The following is a 23,729-nucleotide window of genomic DNA, read 5'->3' on the forward strand; positions in this document are numbered from 1 at the left end:
CCGTTGTCTCCATACTTCATAATAATACAGTATTTCTTAAGTGAACAATAGATACTACGAGGAACATTCTCTATAGCGACACATGCATAGTTGTAGTTGTATAGTTTTTAAATGATCAAGGACTAGTCAAAGAATCAATAAGGGAATTACATTACATTACAATCACTGAATCACGTGAACGGATAAATTATGGATCATAAACTGCACTTAGTAGTTTTTTTTTTATTTTTCTGATATTTGATAAAACCAAGTTAAGAAAGTTACGTGTGCAATATATATTAAGAGACAACGTAAACGAACGGTTCAACTAAAACTTAATATTGTCGAACGCCAAGGTTGAAGAAGCAGAGTGTTGAATCCATATATAAATGGTTAGCTAAGATACATTTATATACTCAATCGTCTAATCCGGAAGAGTAAAACAAAAAAAAAATCGCATGTCTTTTTCTTGATTCTTCTAATACTATATGTATCTATACTATTAATTGGGGATCATTATTTGTCTTTGTAGCCAAACAAACTTGTAAAAAAAATATTACAAAATATACAATCTCAAACTTATAGCCAAACACACTAAAAGACAGCAAAAAAGATAAATAAATAAATAAAAAATAAAAAACAAAAACTATCTATATTTATGGAAATCATTTTAATTTTGTTACCATAAAAAATAGACAAAATTAAATTCAAAATTAAACATATGCAAACATATTTAATATTAGTTATATATTTTAGAGTATTTTTTGAAACTTATAATTTATATTTAAGAAAATTTTAAATGAAAAAGTATGTTTGATTATAAAATACATATCATAAAATGTGGAGAAATATACGATATAATTAATTATATCATCAAATTTTAAAAATATAATCTTAAAAAATGGTTAAAAATCTTAATTAAATCAATAATTAAAAATTTGTTGGCTAAAATCATGCAAAAATTATATATCACATAAAATCTCTTATTTTCATATAAATCTCTTATTTTCACATAAAATCTTCATATTGAAAAAAGCAATCTCAAAAATATAGCACAAAAATAAAATAATATAAAATATATTGATTATATATGAGATATTTCCGGTTTTCCTTTTAATATCGTAATAGTTTGATCGTTATAAATTCAAGATTTCCTTTTAATTACATCATAATAGTTTGATCGTTATAAATTCAAGATTTCATATATTTTGGTACCTCATTAACTACTAAATTAAAACTAAATAATAAGTGGATATATCAAATTTAAATAATTGTTATGTCTTATTAGCAATTTCTAAATAATAAATGGATTATATTTTTATGATTTAATTTCTACGTCTTTTAAGTAAGTTTCGAAAAGAAAAAACAATCAAGTAGTTAAGAACAAAACTATCTAACTGAAACCAAACTAAATGTCAAACAGGTATGAATCCAAACTATATATGATATACTATAAATATCTAAAAACATTATCCCACATATATAGGTACAACTGATATAATTATATTCAAAATAATATAAAGACTTAAAATAATTTATTCAACAAAAAGGGCTGATTTCATTATTTTGAATATATATGTCACTAATCAAAATTGTAATTGTATAAAATGAAATATATTTTTCAACCGTATTATAAATAAATATCATATCTAGCCAATATAATAAAAATTGAATTATTTTATTGCATTAAACACATTATTTTATTTTTAATCAAATCAATACATGATTTTGTGATCACTTTCTACAAAATGATTTTAATCTTATGCAACAAGAGTAAAAATATTATACAAGATGGGCACGGGATGGAAAGAAGTCTGAACGGAATGTAAGCATAGATTTTCATACAAAAGTCTTACAACATGTTACAATTAAAATTAATTAACGCTTGCAGTTTTATATGTAATTTTGTTTACATCATCTAGCATAAAAATGTTCAAAGTGAAAATTAAAAAATCTTAACGTATGTTAGATAATAGTTAAAATATTTAAAACAAAGAAACATAACCAATATGGATGAACTAAATATATAATAATAAGAATAAAGAAGTCAATTATTTTTGTAATTCATTACTATATTATATCGTATATAAAGATACTCACATACATTTCAAGTGAAACAAACAAAACCCTGAGAGCTAAGTCAGCAAAACTACAATAAACTCATGAATTAAAAAAAATAGAAATACCTAAATATGTAGGAAACAAAAAAGGCTAAAATTGAATCTTTAAATTGAAGAAAGTAATGGGAAATAAAGATAAAATTGAACGATCAATAACATTAAAAATTGAACAAGAATTGTGTATGCTCGGATTAGAGGTAGTGTCTTGTGAATGAAAATGGTGGGAGCACGTGACTTAGATTTATAATTAGAGTTTTATTAATGTGGAAAAATAAATATTTAAACGAAGAATACGAGTATTCCGTCTAGATCTCTTACCAAGTTTCTTATAATAAACATTAGCAAATGATTATGTTTTTAAAAGGAAACGATTGTGGGACAGAAATATATGATGGATAGAGGACGATACGGACAGGACGGGTCCGAATGGGATATGACGAGACGGGTCGGGACGGGACGGGTTTGGACGAGACAGGAAGGGACGGGTCGGGGCGAGACGGAAAGGGACGGGACGGGTTTCTCATTCCAAACTATATGTAAAATAATTCAAACTAAAGCCAAATACAAATCCGATTTAACATCTCTAAGCAAACAATTAGAAATATTTTGATTATTTTAAAAAATAAACACGTAATATCATTTAACATTTTCATTTTCATTATTTTAAAACTATATTAAGTAAACAGTATCTATATTTTACAACTGTATGCCTATGTATAGTTTTTCAAATAAACTTATGTAACAAACTTTTACCAAAATCGTATCTACATAAGAAATGGTAGTTTTGCAAAAATAACCCCGCACGTACGTGCGGGTCCATCACTAGTACACATTAAACCCATGAAAGAGTTACATTAAAACCCAAATCATATTATAGAATTATTTATATCTTTGTCGGCATTTATTTAAAAGAAAGTAAACTGTTAGAAAAGAAAAAAGAAAAAAAAAAGTAAATCATTATAAAACGATGTCATCCTTCACGTCACTTCTAATGTGGTATTCACATTATGGTCTCCTAGCCGATTTCCCACTCCGTTTATCCGATCGTTTAGAGTCGTCGATTTTGTTTTGGTTTGTCTTCAAAAGAATCTTTTTAAAATTAGGCTAAAAAGCCTATAATACTTAAACCATGAGATCAATTTGAACTATAAGCAACAAAAAAACGAAAAAAGTAAACCCGGATAATTTCCTAATTCCATCTTAATTTTATAGACAAAGGTTGTACAATAACTGATCTACATCACTAAACCAATCGACTACGACGCTACTATATATTATATAAAAAAATTTGTGATTTTAAAGTCAAAGAAGTTTCTCTATGTTAAGTCGCCGTCTTTTCTCATAGATTCGACCTGGATTATTAAACAAACCTGGCCATTTCGAGTTTTTTTAATCAAAATTTTTTTTTTATTACGAGGATGCAAAAAGGCATCTCTCTCTGATATAAATATCTGACCAAAAAAACCAAACCCATAAGAGAGAAGATAGAAGAGAAGCGAAGACTTTTTTTTCTTTCCAATACACTAGAATGCGCCTATATCCGTGTCCGTTATAGTACGCCTACATCCGTCTGCCCCCGCTAGAATGCGCTGGTCTCCGTGTGTCCGCCTCTCTTCGCCGTCTAATGTCTGAACAAGAACTACTCCGCCAATTCGAACAAGCATTTGTCTTAATGTGCAAAACCAAAATGGGAGTCAATGCTTCAGAGCCAAGACGAACACGTTCACGATCTAGTCAATCGCAAGGGAGGCATCACCATACTCCATCGACGAGACGATCTCCGTCAACAAGCACCACCGGCACAACAACAACCACCACCACCACCACGACTTCGACTTCTAACAAAACTATCAAAACCGGCGCCTCCTCTTCCTCCACCTCATCCTCCGGTGCGGCTTCTGCCTCAGTCGCTAGTCGAACGTCTCTCGCTAGTCTCCGTGAATCTTTACCTGAGAATCCTCACATATACAACGTCTCCGAGATCCGTGCCGCCACCAACAATTTCTTAGCTCATCGCTTGTCTTCCTCTTCCTCTAAAGCCTCGTGGCGTTGCAATCTCAGAGGCAAAGAAGTAGTTGTGTTCCAGAGAAAGTTCAGACGAAGAATCGACATGGATGAACTCAGAGATCGTCTTTCCGATATCTGCCGGAGCCACCACGGAAGCATAATCAATCTACTCGGCGCTTCTGTATCCGGCGGCGGAGGAGGAGGCGATCACATCTACCTAGTCTACGAATACGTCAACGGAGCTTCTCTAGCTGATTGCTTGAGAAACCCCAAGAACCCTAATTTCACGGTTTTATCGAATTGGACTTCAAGGATTCAGATCGCGACGGATCTAGCTCACGGACTCGATTACATCCACAACAAGACCGGTTTAAAGATCGATTACTTGGTTCACAACCACATCAAGAGCTCGGCGGTGATCGTGACGGAGCCAGATTTCAACGCTAAGATCTGTCACTTCGGAACCGCCCAGCTCTGCGGAGAAACTGATGAAATGTCGCCGGAGAGAGACGAATCGAGGAACTCGAGGCGATCCGATAGCAGAGCCGTCAGATTCGAAGGAGTCAGAGGCTACATGTCGCCGGAATTTCAAACGTCGGGAACCGCCACTCAGAAATCAGACGTGTACGCTTTCGGGGTCATGATGCTGGAGCTTCTCTCCGGCGAGGAGCCGTTGAAGTACAGGTATGATAAATCAACCGGAGATTTCGAGCGGACGTCGGTGATTGAAACGGCGGCAGCGGCGATAGATGAAGGGGACGGAGATAAAGAAGGGAGGTTGAGAAGGTGGATGGATCGGAGATTGGTTGATTCGTTTCCGGTGACGGTGGTGGAGAAACTAACACGGTTGGCGTTGGACTGTGTACAGGAGGAACCGGGGAATAGGCCGGAGATGGGAAGAGTCGCCGGGAAAATATCTCAATTGTATTTGGAATCGGAGAAATGGTCAGCGAATATGAAACGGCCGACGGATATCACCGTCTCCTTCGCTCCCAGATGAGCCGAATCTTCTTTATTCCAATTTTTTTTAACTTTTCGAAATTTGTATATTCGTTTTAAGTAATTAGTAAGTAGGATTATTGTTTTGATTTTTCACAAATTAATGATTGACCATTTGATCTGGTTGTAATTGTAATTACGACATCTCTTCTTCGTTTGAAGATTGTTGAAGTTACTACTAGTTTTTCAATTTGTTTATTTGTGTTCGTGTGGGGGGCATGGAGAGCAACTATGAAATTTTAAGTACAATGTCAGTTTCGAAACGTCAAAACGATGAAGAAAAGATTGGTAATGGAATCTGCTTTTAGAATCGTGTCGATGGATGAGCTTTTATGTTTTAAGTCATACTTATATGAAGGAGGGACCAATCTTCATATTACATGAAGTTTGAATTAGAGAAAACTTTTGACTTTAATCAGAATCAAGCTTTTATATTTCGTTCTTATCAGATACGTCATTTTGAATTTTGAGGTGTAACATGTTCTCCCCTACTATTAAACATAGGCGAAACTAACAAGTTAACAGACATATGGGCCATTGAATTGCTCTGAAACTGGGCTTTCTTCTCTTTGTGTGGCCCAATTAATTTTTCATTATTTTAGCTACTCAGCTCAAATGAGCATCTTCTGTAAAGACATGTTTGGTATGATAATGAACTATGTTTTCGCAATAAATGATAATGAAAAAAAAACAACAAATTATGATGTTTGGCTGAAATTGTCAGCTCTGAGCTAATTTGTTCAATGGAAAACAATTTAAAAAAATAGAGGTGAAGAAAATAGTTTGGTTGAAGATTTTGCACGAGGCATGTCTTCTTCTACGAAGGAAATATAAAAAATTTCAAGAAAACTTTCTCATAACCATGTATCGTTTTCTAACGAATATAATTACTGATCGGTTCTAATTAAAAGACCATACTATGTTATATCATCGATTGATTGATTCAACATTTAGTTAGCAGCATGTTGGGAGTAATAGAGCATTGAAAGATGAATCTTGTTAGATTAAGTATAAATTAATAATAACTGTCAAAAATAATAAATTGATATTTGGGTGGAACAATAAAAGAAGAAGATAGATAGAAAGATAGATAGATTCAAGAAAACAAAAGGAGAAGGAAGAGAATGAGAGGTCAAGTCAACACAAGTCCACATCACACATCACTTCACACACAAAAGCATACAAACTGTCTTGTCTTGTCAAATCATTTTGCATCTCGACAAAATCTTACTCCCATACATATATATATACATATACACACTTATCACTTATACATAAACATATATAAGTGCTCATTTTATCAGCGTTATATTTTAGAGCTGATTTTGGTAGGCAAGATGACGCTTAATTCTCTGATGTAAATTAAGCAGCCACACAATACTAATATTCTTAATCAATTTTAGTTAACAATAATCTTTGATGCTTGTATGTGTATATAAGACTGTAAACGTGGTTACATATATACCGGAAGACGAATTCGCTCGGTTGTGTTTATGTTAGGGCTGCGTTTTGGAAGATGCATTTTAATGATTTCGGGAAGTTTTAGGCCAACCATAGGTAAATATAAGGATTAGTCAAAATATAAACACGGTTCATTAATATCTATAAGGTATTAGGGTGTTTTTTAGACAGAAAAAAAAAGTAATTTATCATGTAATTCTAAAAAATGTAATGTGATTTACGAAAGGCAGAAAATTCTGAAACTATAGTGTATATTATTTTCAACTGATTATTTGTCTTGATATTATTCCATTATATATATCATGTAAATTAAGCGTTTACCTTAATATTTTGATAGGAAGCAAAAACGACGTTTTGGAGAGAAATGGAAGTAAAGGTTTTTGCTGGATAATGGACAGAGATGGGATCAAAGGGAAGTCAAGCTGCTGCAATTAGTCAATGATTTGTATGTAAGAGTGATTGATTTTTGTATTTATTTAGTAATTTGCTTCTTTTTTTGTTGTTGTTGTATAAAAATCATATTCGAGTGATGTACGCATATTTGGATGAATAATGGATAATTTGCAAATTTCTCTCTGGATAAATTTAGCTTTGGTGAAACGGTGATCAAATTTTGTTTTAATTTCAGAACAACCACCGTTTCAGATACAATTAAATGATATGTAGATCTTCTCTAGCTTCATAAATGAGGCAAGACTTTGAACAGTAAAAAAGTTCAAAAATCAAATATACTAATAGAACTTCAAGAGACAAGTAGACTTATCTTTTGAAACATCATATTCTACATATACTACCAATTACTTCGAGTATATATGCATGTTCACATTTTTTTATTTTATTTTGCATGCAATTGATTAGAAAGTTGAGAGAAGCTTTGAACGACAAGAGTAGGTGCAGATAGATAGAGTAATAACAGCCTTTGCTAAAACAGATTACATGACCACTCTAAAAGATTTCCTTCTATGTCTTCTTTTTTTTAACTTTTAACTGTTGAAGTAAATCTTCTTCTTAAATCTTCTTCTTCCTCTATCTATAAAAAGAGCAGCTGCAATTTACTGTTTCACCGCCTGTCTTCTTCCTTTTTTTAAATCTTTCTTTATTGAGATTTACATAATATACAAAATCCTTAACAACCACTTCTTCTGTCTATGCCACAATACTTAGCGGCAGAACTGGAAGCTCCAGCTTTTCCTGTCTCTTTCTTCCCCCACACAGAAACTTATATCCTTATTTATTTGAGAATTCTAAATTTATAATGATGGTTTTTTATTAATTTCTTTTCCATTTATTGGCATTTGACCACAGTCTATAATATTGATAAAGCTCGAGTAATTTCTTTGTATTAACAAAGATTTCTCTTCTAGGTGATTTGATTTCAAGACAGTAGAACAGAAGTTATGTTTGTATATTGTATATATACAATGTTTTTTTTGTTTTTTTCTTGTATAATTTTGTACCTATATTATTAATGTAGGAAATTATTAATTGAATGACCCATTATATGGCCCAAATCGTTGACTAACTGAACACAAAAGAAGTCTCCATTTGACCCCAATAATAGCATTATGGCAGATTACAAATTCTTTTTGAAATAAAAAGAAAAACTTTACTTTTTGAAATAAAATTCTGACTTACTGAACCATTAATATTTCTTGAATTCAGAATTCGTCTTTTTAGTTCTTGATGATGTCATGATACATGTTCTTAGCATCAATAATATTTGTTGACATGTATTTAGTTTAATCTTACCTGTCCCAGGAAATGTATTGCTCTAATCCCCACATTTATATATGCGAGAAGCGCCTTGACTAATTTTAATGAAATAATTGTACATAACAACATATAGTTATGCAGTAATCTGAACATGTGTGGCATGTACAAAAGAGATAAATCTACACTCAAACATGTCCATATTCTTTAGTAGTTCTTACCCATTCGTTAGTTATTAACTGTTCAAGAACAGTGAGTATTACTTTGGCTACTAAAAAAAAGTACTATCTACTCTTAGTTTTAATGATTTAGGTGCTATTTGCACTTAACCTTTTGGGAAATTGTAGATAATTCTCTTAATCTTGTAAGATGGCAATTAACATGAAATTAAAGGTATATCAAAGAAACTGACGATAAACTTTTAGCTGGTTACAACTCGCAAAAAATTATATTACATAAAAAAGTAAAGATATATAATAACAAAAAAGTATTAGCTCTTTTTCTTGTAGGAAGTAATTAATAGTATTAGCTATGACTGATCATAGTCTGATATATGTGGTGACGATTCGTAAAATCAGTTAATAATTAACTTAAACTAGCTAGTAATTCATCAACCATCGTTTTGTCGCCGAGATCGTAAATTGATTTCTATTGGGTTTGATGGACATGTCTCTCTTTTTCACTTGTTCACTTTATTTACTCACATGATTGTTTAGAAGATAGTAGAAAGAAACTAGTAAGTTAACTTTACCCAAAAAAACCCAGTAAGTTAATTTATGGGAGATTTTCAGTAAAACAAATGATTAGCATGCAATTAAAAACAGTATCACATGAAAAAGGTCATGTCGGTAATGAGTAATTAAGATGTGTAATTGAATTTTCCGTGCTGATTGATCTGATGGGCAAAATCATCTGACATATCATGTCAATTGTTAAAAAGGTTCACTAATCTTTAATTTAAGAAGAATCTCTATTGATAAATAAATAAATTACGAAAATCAGTGTATCATAAAACAAAATATTTTACAAAAGTGAATGAGAAAAAAGAAGAAGTAAAAATCCAGTAAATATATCGGAAAGCAAAACCCTAGGATCCGGTCATCAGAGGATTCCACTGAAAGTAAAATCATTATAATAAAGGAAATTAAACCATATTATATATGAGTGAGTGTGACATATATATGAATCTTTATACAATTTCTTTTTTATACTAATATTTACCATTTATATGCAGGAAAAAACATTTACAATGGCAAAAGTGGGTCGAAGAAAACAACAAGAAAATGGAAAAAATTTCTTGAAAGAGAAGAGAGAGAGAGAGAGTGAAAGGACAAGACAAACGTCAAATCGGATCTCTTTCTTATCATACGACTGCCAGTGCCTCTTCCTGTGTTGTCATCTTTTTTTTCTCACTAATATTTTATTTTTTCTCAACCATATAACACAAAGTTAAAAAAAACCCCAAAAAAAAAAAACACCCAATATGCATATGTATGTGCATGTGTATTACAAATACATAATATATTACAGATTTGGAAAAAACAACAGTTTCTTTCTTTCTCTATGTTTATGTCAAAGCAAAATATGGAAATCATAAGGAAATATATATATATATATATATATATATATATATATATATATATATATATGAGTTTATCATCCCGCACGTGTGTTCCTGACTGACCTCAAAGTGTACCATTTGAAGAATATTTCAGTGGAGAAGGACCGAGCCGAGATTGACGGATGGGAATACTATCCTTATAACCAAATATAATTATTGTTTTTAGTTTCTAAATAATTTTAAAACATATGCTTGAAAACATATGTAGAGAGTTTTCACTGTAATCAACAAAATAACATTATTGTTGCATGAAACTGAATGTTATGGTATACTTTAATTGAGACTTTTCATCTATTGAACGCTGATTGTTTTAACGGAAATCATATATGACTGAATATATTTGTATAAAATATACTAAATTATGTATTTATTTTCCGCTCAGTACGAATTTTAATCAACTTTAACCTTGTTAGTTGTTAAAACACATATTCTCAATATGGGTTATTAAATTTTGAATTTAGATTGAATAATATTTACATTCTTGAATAATAGTGCTTCCTTTTTATTTTATTTGAAGAGATTACTTTAAAAAACAAAAAAAAAACCAAAAACAATATAGCGGGCCGACAGAAGGACCCGATCAACCCGGCTGACACGCATCCCCATGCTCTTCAACTCTCCTCCACCGATTTTTATTAAAACTTTACATTTATTTATTTCTACTTTTGTTTTTCCTATCTCATCATCTGTATTATTTACTAGTTGGTTCTGCCAATTAATTTGTCAAAACGAATCTGATTAATTCAAAACTCTACCACGCTTTCTGAGCTCAAGGCTTTAACCCATATACCACCGCTTATAACCAAACTCTTAATGTGTACTCTCTAACGAAGCTGTAGTTTTGTGTTCACTAGTGTACCATCATTGTTTCCTTTTAATCTTCTTCTTTATTTTTTTCTTTCATTCACAACTTTTATATGATTTTTGTTTCCGGTCCTTAATTTGTACGACGACAAACATAGGTATCATCATGGACAATATGATTTTTTTTCTTTGTTTCGGTTAGAGAACATGACTTGTAATCTAATGAATCATTTGATTGATTTAATCAACGTACTTCCAAGTCAGAACCTCATCATCTATTGTTCTTTTCAAATTCCTAATTTATTAGCTTTGTGGAAAAGATAAAAGAGATTATGAAAAGTGGGGAAACAAGAGAAGAGACGGTCAGAAACGGACCAACGGTCAAACACCAAACCATCAAATCACATTCACTAACTTAGTACAGTTGAGACTTTTAAGTGGTTTTGCCTTAACGAATTAGGCCAATGTTCTTATCCATCACCGTCCTGTCCAAGTTTACCATTTTATCCCATCTTTTACATATACTTCATCAGACTAACAACTTGATCATACGCATGCACATATGGGCTCGAATAGTTATCATGGTTTCGTCTGTTTTCTCAGCGATATATGTGGTGAATGCTTTAAGAACCAAAATAAAGGGTTCATATATATAGACGTGTCTTGCCGCGTATACTATTACGTGACGATGGCACACATTTAAATGCGACACGCACATACACAACTAAAAACATTATACATGTAAATATGACCGATCCAAAACAATTCTATATATCACCTTTTAATGTTAAGAATAACTGGTCGAAATATCCATGTACCATTTTAGTTCACCATTTATATTATTATTTCGATTGCATCACCTTGTTATAATAAATGCACCAACCAATGTTATATTTTTTCAAGTTTTTGTTTAACTACAAACATTCGTGTTTAACTACAAACATTCTGAATCTAATAAATTTGTTATCTGTCGATCAACGTACGGGTTGATAGCCATAATTTTTACGAAATTTGATAGTCCATCTCCAAGACTTCAACAGTGTATACTTCCATAAATGTCTACACTGCAGAGATATGCATATTAACTTGTTAACTATTAAGCAAAGAAACGATGAGTAGTTTTTGTTAATTAGAAAATCATAATATCACACTTTAGAGCTAAAATTCTTATTATTTTTTGTTGATATTGTGTGTATATGTATCATCATGATGATCCGTATTTTATTTGAAAGCCACTTATATTCATATTTCTGAAACACATTTTTTTTTTGTGCATCGAAATTACTCATTTTGTTAGCATTAGGACCTTCAAAAAGAGGATGCACAAATACATGTTATGTCGTCGTTGATTGGGTTTCACATATGCGGTGAACCAAGCCAAAAAGACAGTTGCTAAATGGTCTCTCATATATTGGTTTAAGTTTCCTTGCCAACAAATTAAAGTACGTGATTATGTATGTATACGACTAAGTAAGTGTTACGTGATACATAGGGTTACTCTGGGGTCTAGTTAGTCGGCAGCTAATGATATTATTCACTCATAATCATCTTATTATATACTTTAGTTTCTATCTCTTTCTTTATAATTTTTAATTATAAGCAAAAAAATTAAGGGTGTGTTGGCAAACTAGTACATTTTTGAAACATAATTGTAAAGGTAGTACATTTACTATTCATAATTAGCAAAATAGTACAATTTTACTATTTCAGATATCTGTACAGACATACAACTGTACAGTAACATATTATTGTACATCAAATATTTGTACAAAGAGAAACAACTACAAATAAACATATTTACACATAAACAAATATACATACATAGACCAGAAAATATCTGTACACATAAAATTATACGTGTATATAGACCGCTATACGGATGATTTTCCGTACATCGACAACAACTGTACATAAGGATAGCTGTACGTATCAAAATTTGTTTGAAAAAAATTTGAAATTATTAAAAAAAAATGCATATCAAATTATAGAGAAAAAAATATAGATTTTTATGCAATTAAAATTTTATAGAAAACAAATATATTTTGATGAATAGTTTAGTTATTAGATTTAAGGGGATTTTTAATAGTGTCTAAATAGTGTTCAAATAGTAAAAATGTATTAGTTTGTTAATAATGAATAGTGAATGTACTACTTCTACAATTATGTTTCAAAAATGTATTAAAAATCCAATTAATCCAAAAACTAATCATTTATCATCTTTTAATATTTGATTGCCCCCAAATGGATTCGTTCCCATACTTCTATGTTTAACAAAACCTTTTCCCACTTTGTCATCTTCCCATGTGAGTAAACATTCCTCTAAACTCTAATTTCTGATTTGATTCTGATTACAAAAGCTATAATCGTATACTAGAAAACTCCAATTGCTCATAGCCAAAAAAAAAAAAAAAAAAAAAAGCACACACGTCGACATTAATCATTATAATATAAATTAATTTGAGACCCCCCGGTCCGCCCATTCAGATCTCTGTCTCTTTCTTCACCTCTGTCTCTCTCTCTATATCTATCTATAATTCTATACCCACAAACACATCTTCCACACACTATAGTATCCTCCATGAGCTTCTAAAGATAAAAAGCTTTGTGACTCTTCTTCACTCACAATTCTTTTTTTGCTTTACACAGATTTTTTTTTTTCTTCTTCATCTTCTTCTTATAGCATAGGAAAATCAAAAGGACAGGACTCTTTTTTTCATTGTTCCTTTCAGAACCCTAAATTTTGTTTTCCGAAATTTTTTAGCCATGAGCAGTAGTTCTTTCGAAGAATCTCTGAAATCTATGTCGTTGGATTACCTGAACCTTTTAATCAACGGTCAAGCTTTCTCCGATGTTACTTTCAGCGTTGAAGGCCGTCTAGTCCACGCTCACCGTTGCATCCTTGCCGCTCGTAGCCTCTTCTTCCGCAAATTCTTCTGCGAATCTGATCCTTCACAGACCGGAGCCGAACCGGCTAGTCAAACCGGATCAGGAGCCAGAGCAGCCGCAGTAGGAGGAGTGATACCGGTTAACTCGGTAGGTTACGAAGTTTTCTTACTTCTACTTCAGTTCTTATACAGTGGTCAAGTCTCAATCGTGCCGCATAAGCACGAGCCAAGATCGAATTGTGGAGATAGAGGATGTTGGCACACGCATTGCACTGCTGCCGTCGATCTCTCCTTAGATATCTTGGCAGCCGCTCGTTATTTTGGCGTAGAGCAGCTTGCCTTGCTTACTCAGGTTCCAATTTCACATTACTATATCAAGTCTTTTTATGTTTTTTAAGATATGTCTCTTTAGGTTAAAGATTCTTGTCTTAATCTTGGTAAAGTACTGTACCCATCTTTGGTTTGGTTTATTTCGGTTGAGCTGAGTTTTGAAGCCCTATTGATGATACTCACATATAAAAATAGATAAAGAGTTGTTTTTGCCTTGATTTCATGTGTAAATGAGCTTAAAGATTTGCTTGCATTGCACCCACTGCAACTTTCTTTCCGGATATAGATGGCTATTGATTGATGTGTTGTGTTGTACACCGAGCGATTTCCTAAAAATGGTAAACTTTTTAAGGGTTTTTTTTATATATAAAAAAAAAAAGTCTAAAAAGATATCTTTGGAAATAGTATAGTTTTGAATAATAACAGTGATTCTACTAGTAGTCCCCAAAAATTGAGGCATGGCATCATAATCATCTTGTGATTTTGCATGAGTTTACTAATCGCATGTTTTGCGAGTATGCGATTTACTTTCAACATTCCCGCTGTTACAGATCATGCAATGTCTAAACTTTAACGAATTTTATTATTGCATAGGCATTTGCCTTTTTCATATCGAATTCCTTTTATTCCCACAACCATAGGCTTAATTTCACAATGAAATAAGACATGCATGAGCAATTGTTTTTCTTCTAGTGTCGTCTGATCTTACTTTTCTCTCTGTAGTTTGTGAGACATATATGGTTTCTTTCGAGTATTCCTTTAATTACAATGAACATGCTATTAATCCAAGGAAAAGAAGAAAATGGTATATAGCGTCTTTGAATTCAACATTTGATTTTTAAAAGCCAACTGTTGCGTTTTTGTTGTTGTTCACAGAAACATTTGACGAGTATGGTGGAGAAAGCCTCCGTTGAAGATGTGATGAAAGTGCTGATAGCTTCAAGAAAGCAAGACATGCATCAATTATGGACCACTTGCTCTTACCTAATCGCCAAATCCGGTCTTCCACAAGAGATTCTAGCCAAACATCTCCCAATGGAACTCGTAGCCAAAGTTGAGGAGCTCCGTCTCAAATCTTCAATGCCTCTTCGTTCCCTAATGCCTCACCACCATGATCTAACATCGGCTTTAGACATCGAGGACCATAAGATCAGGAGGATGAGACGTGCATTAGACTCCTCTGATGTCGAGCTTGTGAAGTTAATGGTGATGGGAGAAGGACTCAATCTTGACGAGTCCCTAGCTTTGATTTACGCGGTTGAAAATTGTAGTAGAGAGGTTGTGAAGGCACTTCTTGAGCTTGGAGCAGCCGATGTAAATTATCCAACAGGACCCACAGGGAAAACGGCTCTCCACATAGCAGCCGAAATGGTCTCTCCGGACATGGTGGCCGTCTTACTCGACCACCACGCCGACCCAAACGTCCAGACAGTGGATGGAATCACTCCTCTCGACATCCTTAGAACCCTAACGTCGGATTTTTTGTTCAAGGGGGCAATTCCTGGATTGACTCACATTGAGCCTAATAAGCTCAGGCTTTGTCTCGAGCTGGTCCAGTCCGCGGCATTGGTTATATCACGAGAAGAAGGGAACAATAACAGTAACGATAACAACACAGTGATCTACCCTAGGATGAAAGACGAACACACGAGCGGAAGTAGTTTGGATTCAAGATTGGTTTATCTGAATCTTGGAGCCACAACTCGTGATCTTGGGGATGACAGTAGCAATCAAAGGGAAGGGATGAGTATGCATCATCATCATGACCCGTCAACAATGTATCATCATCACCACCACCATCATTTCTAGGTCTTTATATGGTTCTATATTATACCATCCTTTTTTTGATAACCATCATCCTTTAGTTAAGACTTAAGAGATAAACATATTCAATATCTAATTAATTTGTCGTTATATATGGTCTCCTTTTTCGCGGTGAGTAAATTTAAAACGTTACTTCCATGGAGAGTGGAAGGAGATATTGAAAGGTGAAGAAGTACACAAACTAAAGGGTCATATAGATGGAGAAAGATCTTGAGTTACATGTCGACATATCACATATGTATAATCTTTATACAAAAGTCGGTCGTTGGATTTTATATTTAAACAATGCATGTTACCGATCGAGACCATAACATTGGCTTTTGTTTTGGCTAATATTATAATGATCTACAAAAGGAAAAACCCAAAAGAAAAAAGGGGAAACGAAAAGAAAAGCCGATATTTGTGGAAGTGTCAATGTCATCACCTCTACTACAATGTTGACATTAGTGTATTCAAAGACAAAAGACAGATGATGATCAGAATTACTTGTAACTTTGTAGCCCATTTACGAAGATATTTTTACAATTTTTTTATAATCCGGTGAACACATGAACAATACTTCTTGTTATGGCGGTCCCTAGTTGTTCTTTTAGGGATGAAATTACAAAAATAAAAATGACAAAGAAAAATGAAGAAGAAGAAATTAACACCAAAATTTGTTTGGTGAAATTTGAATCTTAAAACAGTATCAAGACTAATTGATATTTTTTCATATTTTGGAGGACTATTCTACAAAATTTTGAAGTAACTGTTTAGGATTTTGCAACCTAGTCCTTCTCTTGACTTTGGTCAGTCAAAGCTTCTACAGAGTCACTCGTGGATTAGATTCGCCTGAGCATCTTCACCGTCCTCAGACGCCGAGCTTTCTCCGTCAATAATGTCCTTTTCCGGCGAATCGAGTTGCACGCTTTCCGGAGACTCATCGTAGTCGTTTTGGCTATCATCCTGATTCATCCTCAAATTCTCTCCTCTTACGAGATTCAACACTAATCCGTTGTGTGTTCTTCCCGTCTGAAGATAATCCCCTTCCGCAACCGTGATGCTGCAAGACGAAGAAGCAGCGACGTTCAGTTCGACCTCCGGAGCTCTTTCGGAGTCTCCAATCGTCGTCTGTTCAGGATCAGCGGCGTGGAGATTCTGAACGTAGTCTGTGAACATCTGAGCTGACGATGTCCTCATCAATGGTCCACCAGATCTCGTCCAATCTTCAGCTTCTGGAGAATCTCCTTCGCTTCCTGCTTCATACGAATGGCTTAAGTTGCTGGTTCGATTATTACTACTCTTCCCGGATCCAACCACGATATGCTGGTACAACCGTGAAGCTTCTGCGAGCACATCATCATCGACGGATCCGGATGAGTTCTGACGAGCTATACAGTTCCAGGAAGGGATTCGTTTAGAGGCGTTGAATCTGTTGGCTCCAGCCAAGAGATGTTTAGATGGTGGGGAGGAAGAGATGGCGGAGAAAGCAGCGGCTCTTTCAGCGCTGCGTTTAAGGCGGCGCATGTGGTTAAGAACGGCGACGCACTCGTCCAGGACTAGTTCAATCCCAAAGTTTGCTTTGATGACTGCGAGTTTCTCCCAGGTGCATCTCCTTCCTTGATTTGCCGCCTTTTGAATCTCTACGTTGCTTGGGTTCTGTATGATCTTCAAGTACTGAAATCCGGAAACACACAGTACAAAGGACATAGAAAATCAATACAAGAATTGAATGTTCTTTGGCATTTTCTAGTTAGAATAATTGGTACATTGTTGCAGCGATTAGGCTTTGCTTACCTGAGATAAAGTAGCTGGCATGACGATAGTGACATCACCTTCCCATTCTTGAGCGAATAGGGAAGCTACTTCTCTCAGAGGAAGCCCGAGTTCTAGTACTTGATGACATCTATGCTTCACTTCCATCTCCGCGAGTTGAGCGAGCTTAGGAAAGGTCAAGAGATCGAATTAGGTAATGAATCATGAGTATGTCTGTTACGTGTAGATAGATATGGATACATACCTTTGCCGCAAATCGACCTCCACAAGCTCTAACAAACTCCTTCATCCTCAAGAAGGGTGCTATGTGAGGGTTGGCCTGACTGACTATGAAATGGTTGACATTGAAAAGCTCTTTGAGTTGCATCATCGGTAAGTCCATCTCCAAACTACCGTCCCTCCAGCGCCGAACTGATTCTCCTGAGCCCTCTTCAGGATCTAAGTTAAAAGGTGGGTGATAAGGAACAATCTCTCCAGTTCTATCTTTGGCCATGAGTTCTTGAGCCTCAAAAAGACCAGGGAAAGCACAAGATGCAGTCACTGCACTCCATATCACAACATGAGGCGAAGTCAGATAATTCAGACATCTAGGCGGTTCGTGTTTTCTCAAGGAACAAACTGTTATCCCTAGAATCCGTCCTGTTATGTCGTAAGCTTCTTGGAATGTAAGATTGTTGGTGAGATTCCTCAACTTCCATTGTAAATGCCGGATCTCATGGACTGCGCCTTGAGTCATAACCCGTTTCACAGTAGTGAAGATCCCTCCCATCTGATCAAAGAACTGTAAAGCATGCCAAGAGCCTTCAAAGAAGCTCTGTAACTCAGGCCATGACCTTGTCCCCACAACTGCACACATTACGGAACCCACGCTTGAACCAGCTATAATTCTTGGCAAGAGCTTATGTTCCACAAGCGTCTTCACCACACCAAGATGGAAAGCCCCTAAAGAAGCACCTCCGCTCAGAAGCAGAGCCGTTCTTCCATACGCGTGTCTAGTCTCATGCATAAAAGAGAGTTTCTCCTCCAAAGAAAGCTCTTCAGTATCCGTGTCACAAACCATCTTAAGCTGTGTAGAAACCTCATCGATGTACTCTTTAATTAGTCTCGGCACATGAAGCCTTCCCTTGTGAAGCTCAGGGTTACACATGTTTCCGAGATTTCTAACAAGATCAGCTCTCATGCAGAAGATAATGTCTTTGAGAGATCCCTCATGACGTCTATGCTTAAGCTCCTCAAGCTTATTTCTCACAAGCTCCACATCAAAAAGATCTGTCTCGTTCACCTTCGGAGTCTCTTTATCCAGCATCTTTGCGGCATGAGACCATTCCTCATATGTCAATGCAGCTCGCATCATGTTCCTCCAGAATTTCCTCCTGTAAACCATCTCAGCCTTTGCTTTTAGGCTTGTGTAGCGATTCAATAGAAAGGCCATCGTGGTCACCATTGCTAATATCCCTTGTGGATTCCTGGGATGTAGTAAGGACACAAATGGTGATAGTAAAACCCTACCTCCTCTTAGGAAAAACTTGAGAACTATAAAGAGTTTGTGTCTGAATATAGACACTGAGTTGCAGAACAGGATCCTGTAGGCAATTGTTCTTCCGATTATAGTCGTGGGTCCTATAATTGAGAACGCATCAACGCCTGCTTCGTTGCTTATATCCATTGTCTCTGATTCAAAGACGAGAACCTAATCACTGGTTTTTAGGATGGCACTAAGAAACGAACCAGATGACAGGATTTTTGTGTGTAAAGCCAGGATCAGAAGAATCAAAAGATCAATTTTCTCTAAACTATCAACCCATTAAAAAACAGAACGAGAAATCTCTAGGAAATGAAATTGAGCAAGAAGATGAGACATCAAGTGATGGGAAGCATAGGGATTTGTGAGATAACATTGAAAAAGAAAAGATTCCGATGTATAATGGAGCCTTCCAAGATTTCGTTACAACGAAGAAGAAAAGAGAGAGAGAGAAAATTAGTTTAAATGAAACCTGAGATTCATTTTTGCTAAGAGACAAAAATGGCGATCTACGACCCAACCTAATCTTTATACTTTCTAATTTTGGGAATCTAAACACGCGAACACGACAAATTAAAAAAGGATTAAGATTTGTTCTTTTGCACAAATAGTCTCTGTTTTTTGAAACTTGCGAGTAGCGACGAATATAAACCCGTGGAATTCAAACATCTCTGGTTCGTATTAAATAAGTTCGGTATTATCATCTTTATAGCCACGACAATAACGGAGGGACTTCTCGTAATCAGCCCAATTTACACACACAGAGACTTAAGGCCCGTTTGTCAGGAAATTTAAACCAGTAACCAATCAGACTGAATCTCATCCTCATTGCCAAACAGACAAACACTAAGGGAAAGAACCAAAATCAGAGAGACCAGAGTCATATAACTAAGGGAGAATCTGCTTAAATCTGAAACTAACCTTACAAAATAGATAAGAAACATAAAAACTGATAAAAGTAAACGGAAGTGAGACGTAGAATACAAGCATATAATGCCTTTTGTCTCACCTTTTTCCTCAGTAGATACCACAAAATCAAAAGAGTTCAAAACTTAAAAGAGTACTAGCATAACGGAAACCCTATCTCATTCCTCATCATCCTCACTGTCTTTGTTCTTCTTCTTCTTATCCTTCTTTTTCTTTTTCTTCTCACTCTTCTCCGCTGCTGATTCATCTTCAGCATCAACAGCAGCTTCCTCTGTGTCTTTGCTCTTCTTTTTCTTCTTCTTCTCAGACTTTTCAGACTTTGGTGAAGCTAACTCTTCTTTCTCCTCTCCCTTCTTATCTTTCTTCTTCTTTTTTTCCTTCTTCGCAGACCCAGCTTCTTCTTCTTCTTTCTCCTCTCCCTTATCCTTCTTCTTCTTCTTTGATGACTTCACCTTCTCTTCAGCCTCGCCTCCTTCAACTTCTTTGGTTTTAGATTTCTTGGTTGAAACAGGAGCAGGGCTATCACTGCTGTCATCATGCTTACGCTTACGTGCTTCTCCATTCTCAGCCTCAACCTTTTTCTCCACAACAGCATTGTCAGGAGCAGCAGCAGCACCAGCAATCATCGCATCTCCACCAGTAGGCAACACCACGTTCCTGCTCCACTCAACTGGGGTTTTCTCATTTGGCTTCCCGTGCTTGTCCAATTTACCATCAGCAATAAGCTTCTTCTTCATCGAAGCCCTCGGTCCCAATCCCCATTTCCTCGGGTATGTGTCTCTGTCCATCACCACCCGTTTGATCTTAGCCACCACACCGTGATCACAAGTAGCCATCACAGATGTTGTCATCTCAGCAATTCCAACAGCAATAGCCTCTCCCTTGGTGGTCATAAGAACAACTTCAGTACCCACATCAATGTCATTCTCGAATCTCAACAACCCAGGAATCATCAACTTAGCACCATAACAGATAGCATTCACAGCGGAATCCTTGACAACGAGTCTCTTGTAACTCGTCAATATCACCTCAAGAGGCATAATCACCCTCCTGAGATAAGACTCATCCCTGGAATTGTCATAGACATACTGGGCATCCATCACATCATGCATTGTAACCATGTTATCATTCTCACCCAAAATACCAGAGCGGACCCTTCTAAGCTCCTGCATATGCCCACCAACACCAAGAAGCAAACCCAAGTGAACACACATGGTCCTAATGTAAGTACCCGCCTCACAAGACACCCAGAAAACAACCAAATGCCTATCAGCATCATACTCAAGCAGCTTGCTTTCGTAGATTGTCCTGATCCTAAGCTGTCTTTTAACAGCAGAGATCAAAGGAGGCCTCTGGAACACAGCTCCAGTGAGCGATTCAAGAGCTCTAGCCACTTTAGCAACATCAGGGACAGCCGAGTGAAGCCGAGCTACACAGACGTACTCTTTACCCGCACCTTGCTGCGATTTCACAAGCCGTGTGGCTCGGTCAATACAGACAATGAGATTTCCGGTGACTTTAGGGTCAAGAGTTCCACTGTGACCAGTTTTCTCAACACGGAGGATACGCTTAATCCAAGCAACAACCTCGTGAGAAGAAGGATTCGCGGGTTTATCGAGATTGATGACACCGTACCTGATATATTCCTGAAGAGGACGTTTGAGAGGGGAGTAACCGGCGCTGATTGGAGTGTAGTGACCGGTACGGACGTTGAGCTGGTCGTAGTTCTTGAGGAGGATGGGCCACTTCGAAGTGTCGATTGCTGGAGTGAAACTCTGTGGCTTGATCATGTAGTCTCCGGTGTCGGCGGCATCATTCTCCTCCTTCTTGACGTGCTTTTTCTTCTCTGAGCGTGAGATTTCGACCTCCGCCATGGCGCCGGCTGAATTAGGGTTTTTGAAAAATGGAGGAGGAGGCGTAAGAGTTTGTAGCAGAGGTAGAAGACGACTGATTGGTAACTTATAAAGAGACTAGGGTTTTTTAGGGTTTTAGGTGACAGTGATGACATTAGAAAGTTTGAAGGTGGATACCCTTCTTGGGCTTTAGTTAGGTTTTTAAAATTTTAGTTGGGCTTTCATACAAGTTCAATTGGTTTAAAACCCCAATTAGCGAGGTCCATATATTGGTAAGTACTCTGTTTTATTTTTGGTTATTTTGTGAGGTAATGACTAATTTTAAAGACCTTTCATCAGTTCAAACTTCAAAGTAAAGACAGTTCGTAGTAGGGGTAAAAATTCGATAAGTGACCAAGTGAATAGTGCATTTTTGTAACTAACACCTATGATTTATGGAAGTCGTTGATAATGTGATTGACTTAATGCGTTATTCAATGTTTTGATATCAGATATATGTATGTAGTTTGATTTAAATATAATGCAAATTATGTCACAGCAATGAAAGCAATGTTATCGCCAATCTCCAAAAGTCCAAACTCTAGCTAGAGTAGAGTAGGTAGAGACTACATGAACCATGAATCCACTATATTCGCTTTCAGTTCTATATCTGCAAACTTTAATTAGTGTACTGTTTCTCTTTGATACGAGAGAGTAGGGACAACTATGTTCATTTTTGTTTGTTTGTTACTTTTATAGAATGTTATTTTGGTTCACAATCGCATGATTCATGAGAGGAAATGTTTATTATATAAAGATGATCGTTGATCTTGATACAACGTCTATCGTTGGGCGGTCTCGTAACAACAAAACTGATTAATATAATGAGAAATGAGGCATGAATAACGCTTGGTGCTTTTAGTATGAGAGTCGTACATATGTGTAACAAGAACACAATCCCTATATTATTTATAAAAACCAAGACCGTGCCCGTGCGTGAGTTTTTTGACCACAGAAATATTTAAGTATGGGAGAATATAGTGAGTGGTATATGATTCTACATATATAATAAAAATCATGTGGCTATTCAAACACATGAAAAATTTATCACACATATTTAAAAAATGTTTTTGAGTGAAGTGTTGTGGTTTGATTCTAACATTCTTTAACAAATCAACTACCGCCCCTAAATCTTGTGGAATTATATATTATCCGAATATCCTTATTTACGCTTACTGATTCGCATAAAGGAACAAAAAAAACAGACCCCGTTGTTTAAATCTGTTACATTTTACACCCCCACAAGTGTAAAAGTCAGCCTTTGCCTTCTTCTCCCTCACTCTGTTTTTCGCCAATAAATAGTCCTTTCACAAAGAAACATATTATTTCTACAAACCTAATAAGAAGTGACAAAAGAGAGAGAAGAAAGCAGTTAAAGAAAGAAATGGCCGGAGTTCAATACAGTTTCTTCCCGACCGACTTCTTCTACCCACGAGCTTCTCCTCCGAGTACAAGCCTTGTCGCTGCTAATCCAAAAGTGGTGGACAAGACCCAATCCCAACAAAAGAGAGATGGCTTGGTAGTGATTGACAAAACTCGTGCTTCTTTGTCTCTTCAGCTTGTACGTGAAAAGACCACTACTAATCATCATCAGTCTCAAACATGGAAGAACACGAAGCCACTTTGGATTGAAGATGATATGTGATTTGTTATAGCTTTTTAAGATACAATCCTCCCTCCTTCCTCTCGTGCCTCTTATACAATCAATATACATCATCAATAATGTCATTTATCTACTATACTCTGCTTTTTTGGATTCATGTCTTCAGTAGAGTTCATCTTTCAAGGTTATCAGAATTGGCTGTTACTAAAGGGATGATCTTAACACCACCAATTAAAGAGTGTTCGCTAGATTTCTAAATAGCCTACTTGCTTTGTGTGGATCGTATGTTT

The 23,729-nt window shown here is 35.5% G+C and overlaps 4 protein-coding genes across 4 annotated transcripts; 2 read left to right on the forward strand and 2 right to left on the reverse strand.

Annotated features, from left to right (window-relative positions):
- The first annotated feature begins 3,458 nt into the window (after nucleotides 1–3,458).
- LOC17885181 (lysM domain receptor-like kinase 3) lies at nucleotides 3,459–5,303 on the forward strand. The gene has a single exon (XM_006292145.2). It carries the CDS (start codon nucleotides 3,724–3,726, stop codon nucleotides 5,104–5,106), a length of 1,383 nt encoding a protein of 460 aa, XP_006292207.1. The 5' UTR covers nucleotides 3,459–3,723; the 3' UTR covers nucleotides 5,107–5,303.
- An 8,061-nt stretch (nucleotides 5,304–13,364) lies between these two features.
- On the forward strand, nucleotides 13,365–15,878 carry LOC17887545 (regulatory protein NPR6). The gene is made up of 2 exons (XM_006292670.2): nucleotides 13,365–13,938; nucleotides 14,793–15,878. The coding sequence occupies exons 1-2, from the start codon at nucleotides 13,465–13,467 to the stop codon at nucleotides 15,723–15,725; spliced, it is 1,407 nt and encodes a 468-aa protein (XP_006292732.1). The 5' UTR covers nucleotides 13,365–13,464; the 3' UTR covers nucleotides 15,726–15,878.
- A 463-nt stretch (nucleotides 15,879–16,341) lies between these two features.
- On the reverse strand, nucleotides 16,342–19,573 carry LOC17886173 (triacylglycerol lipase SDP1L). The gene is made up of 3 exons (XM_006292181.2): nucleotides 17,740–19,573; nucleotides 17,517–17,660; nucleotides 16,342–17,396 (listed from the first exon to the last, which is right to left on the reverse strand). The coding sequence occupies exons 1-3, from the start codon at nucleotides 19,159–19,161 to the stop codon at nucleotides 16,551–16,553; spliced, it is 2,412 nt and encodes an 803-aa protein (XP_006292243.1). The 5' UTR covers nucleotides 19,162–19,573; the 3' UTR covers nucleotides 16,342–16,550.
- A 307-nt stretch (nucleotides 19,574–19,880) lies between these two features.
- Nucleotides 19,881–21,884, reverse strand: LOC111830482 (H/ACA ribonucleoprotein complex subunit 4). Its single transcript, XM_023782456.1, has one exon. The coding sequence runs from the start codon at nucleotides 21,816–21,818 to the stop codon at nucleotides 20,103–20,105; it is 1,716 nt and encodes a 571-aa protein (XP_023638224.1). The 5' UTR covers nucleotides 21,819–21,884; the 3' UTR covers nucleotides 19,881–20,102.
- Between the last annotated feature and the right edge of the window lie 1,845 nt (nucleotides 21,885–23,729).

Source organism: Capsella rubella, unplaced genomic scaffold (genome assembly GCF_000375325.1).
Source record: "Capsella rubella cultivar Monte Gargano unplaced genomic scaffold, Caprub1_0 scaffold_5, whole genome shotgun sequence".
NCBI lineage: Eukaryota > Viridiplantae > Streptophyta > Magnoliopsida > Brassicales > Brassicaceae > Capsella > Capsella rubella.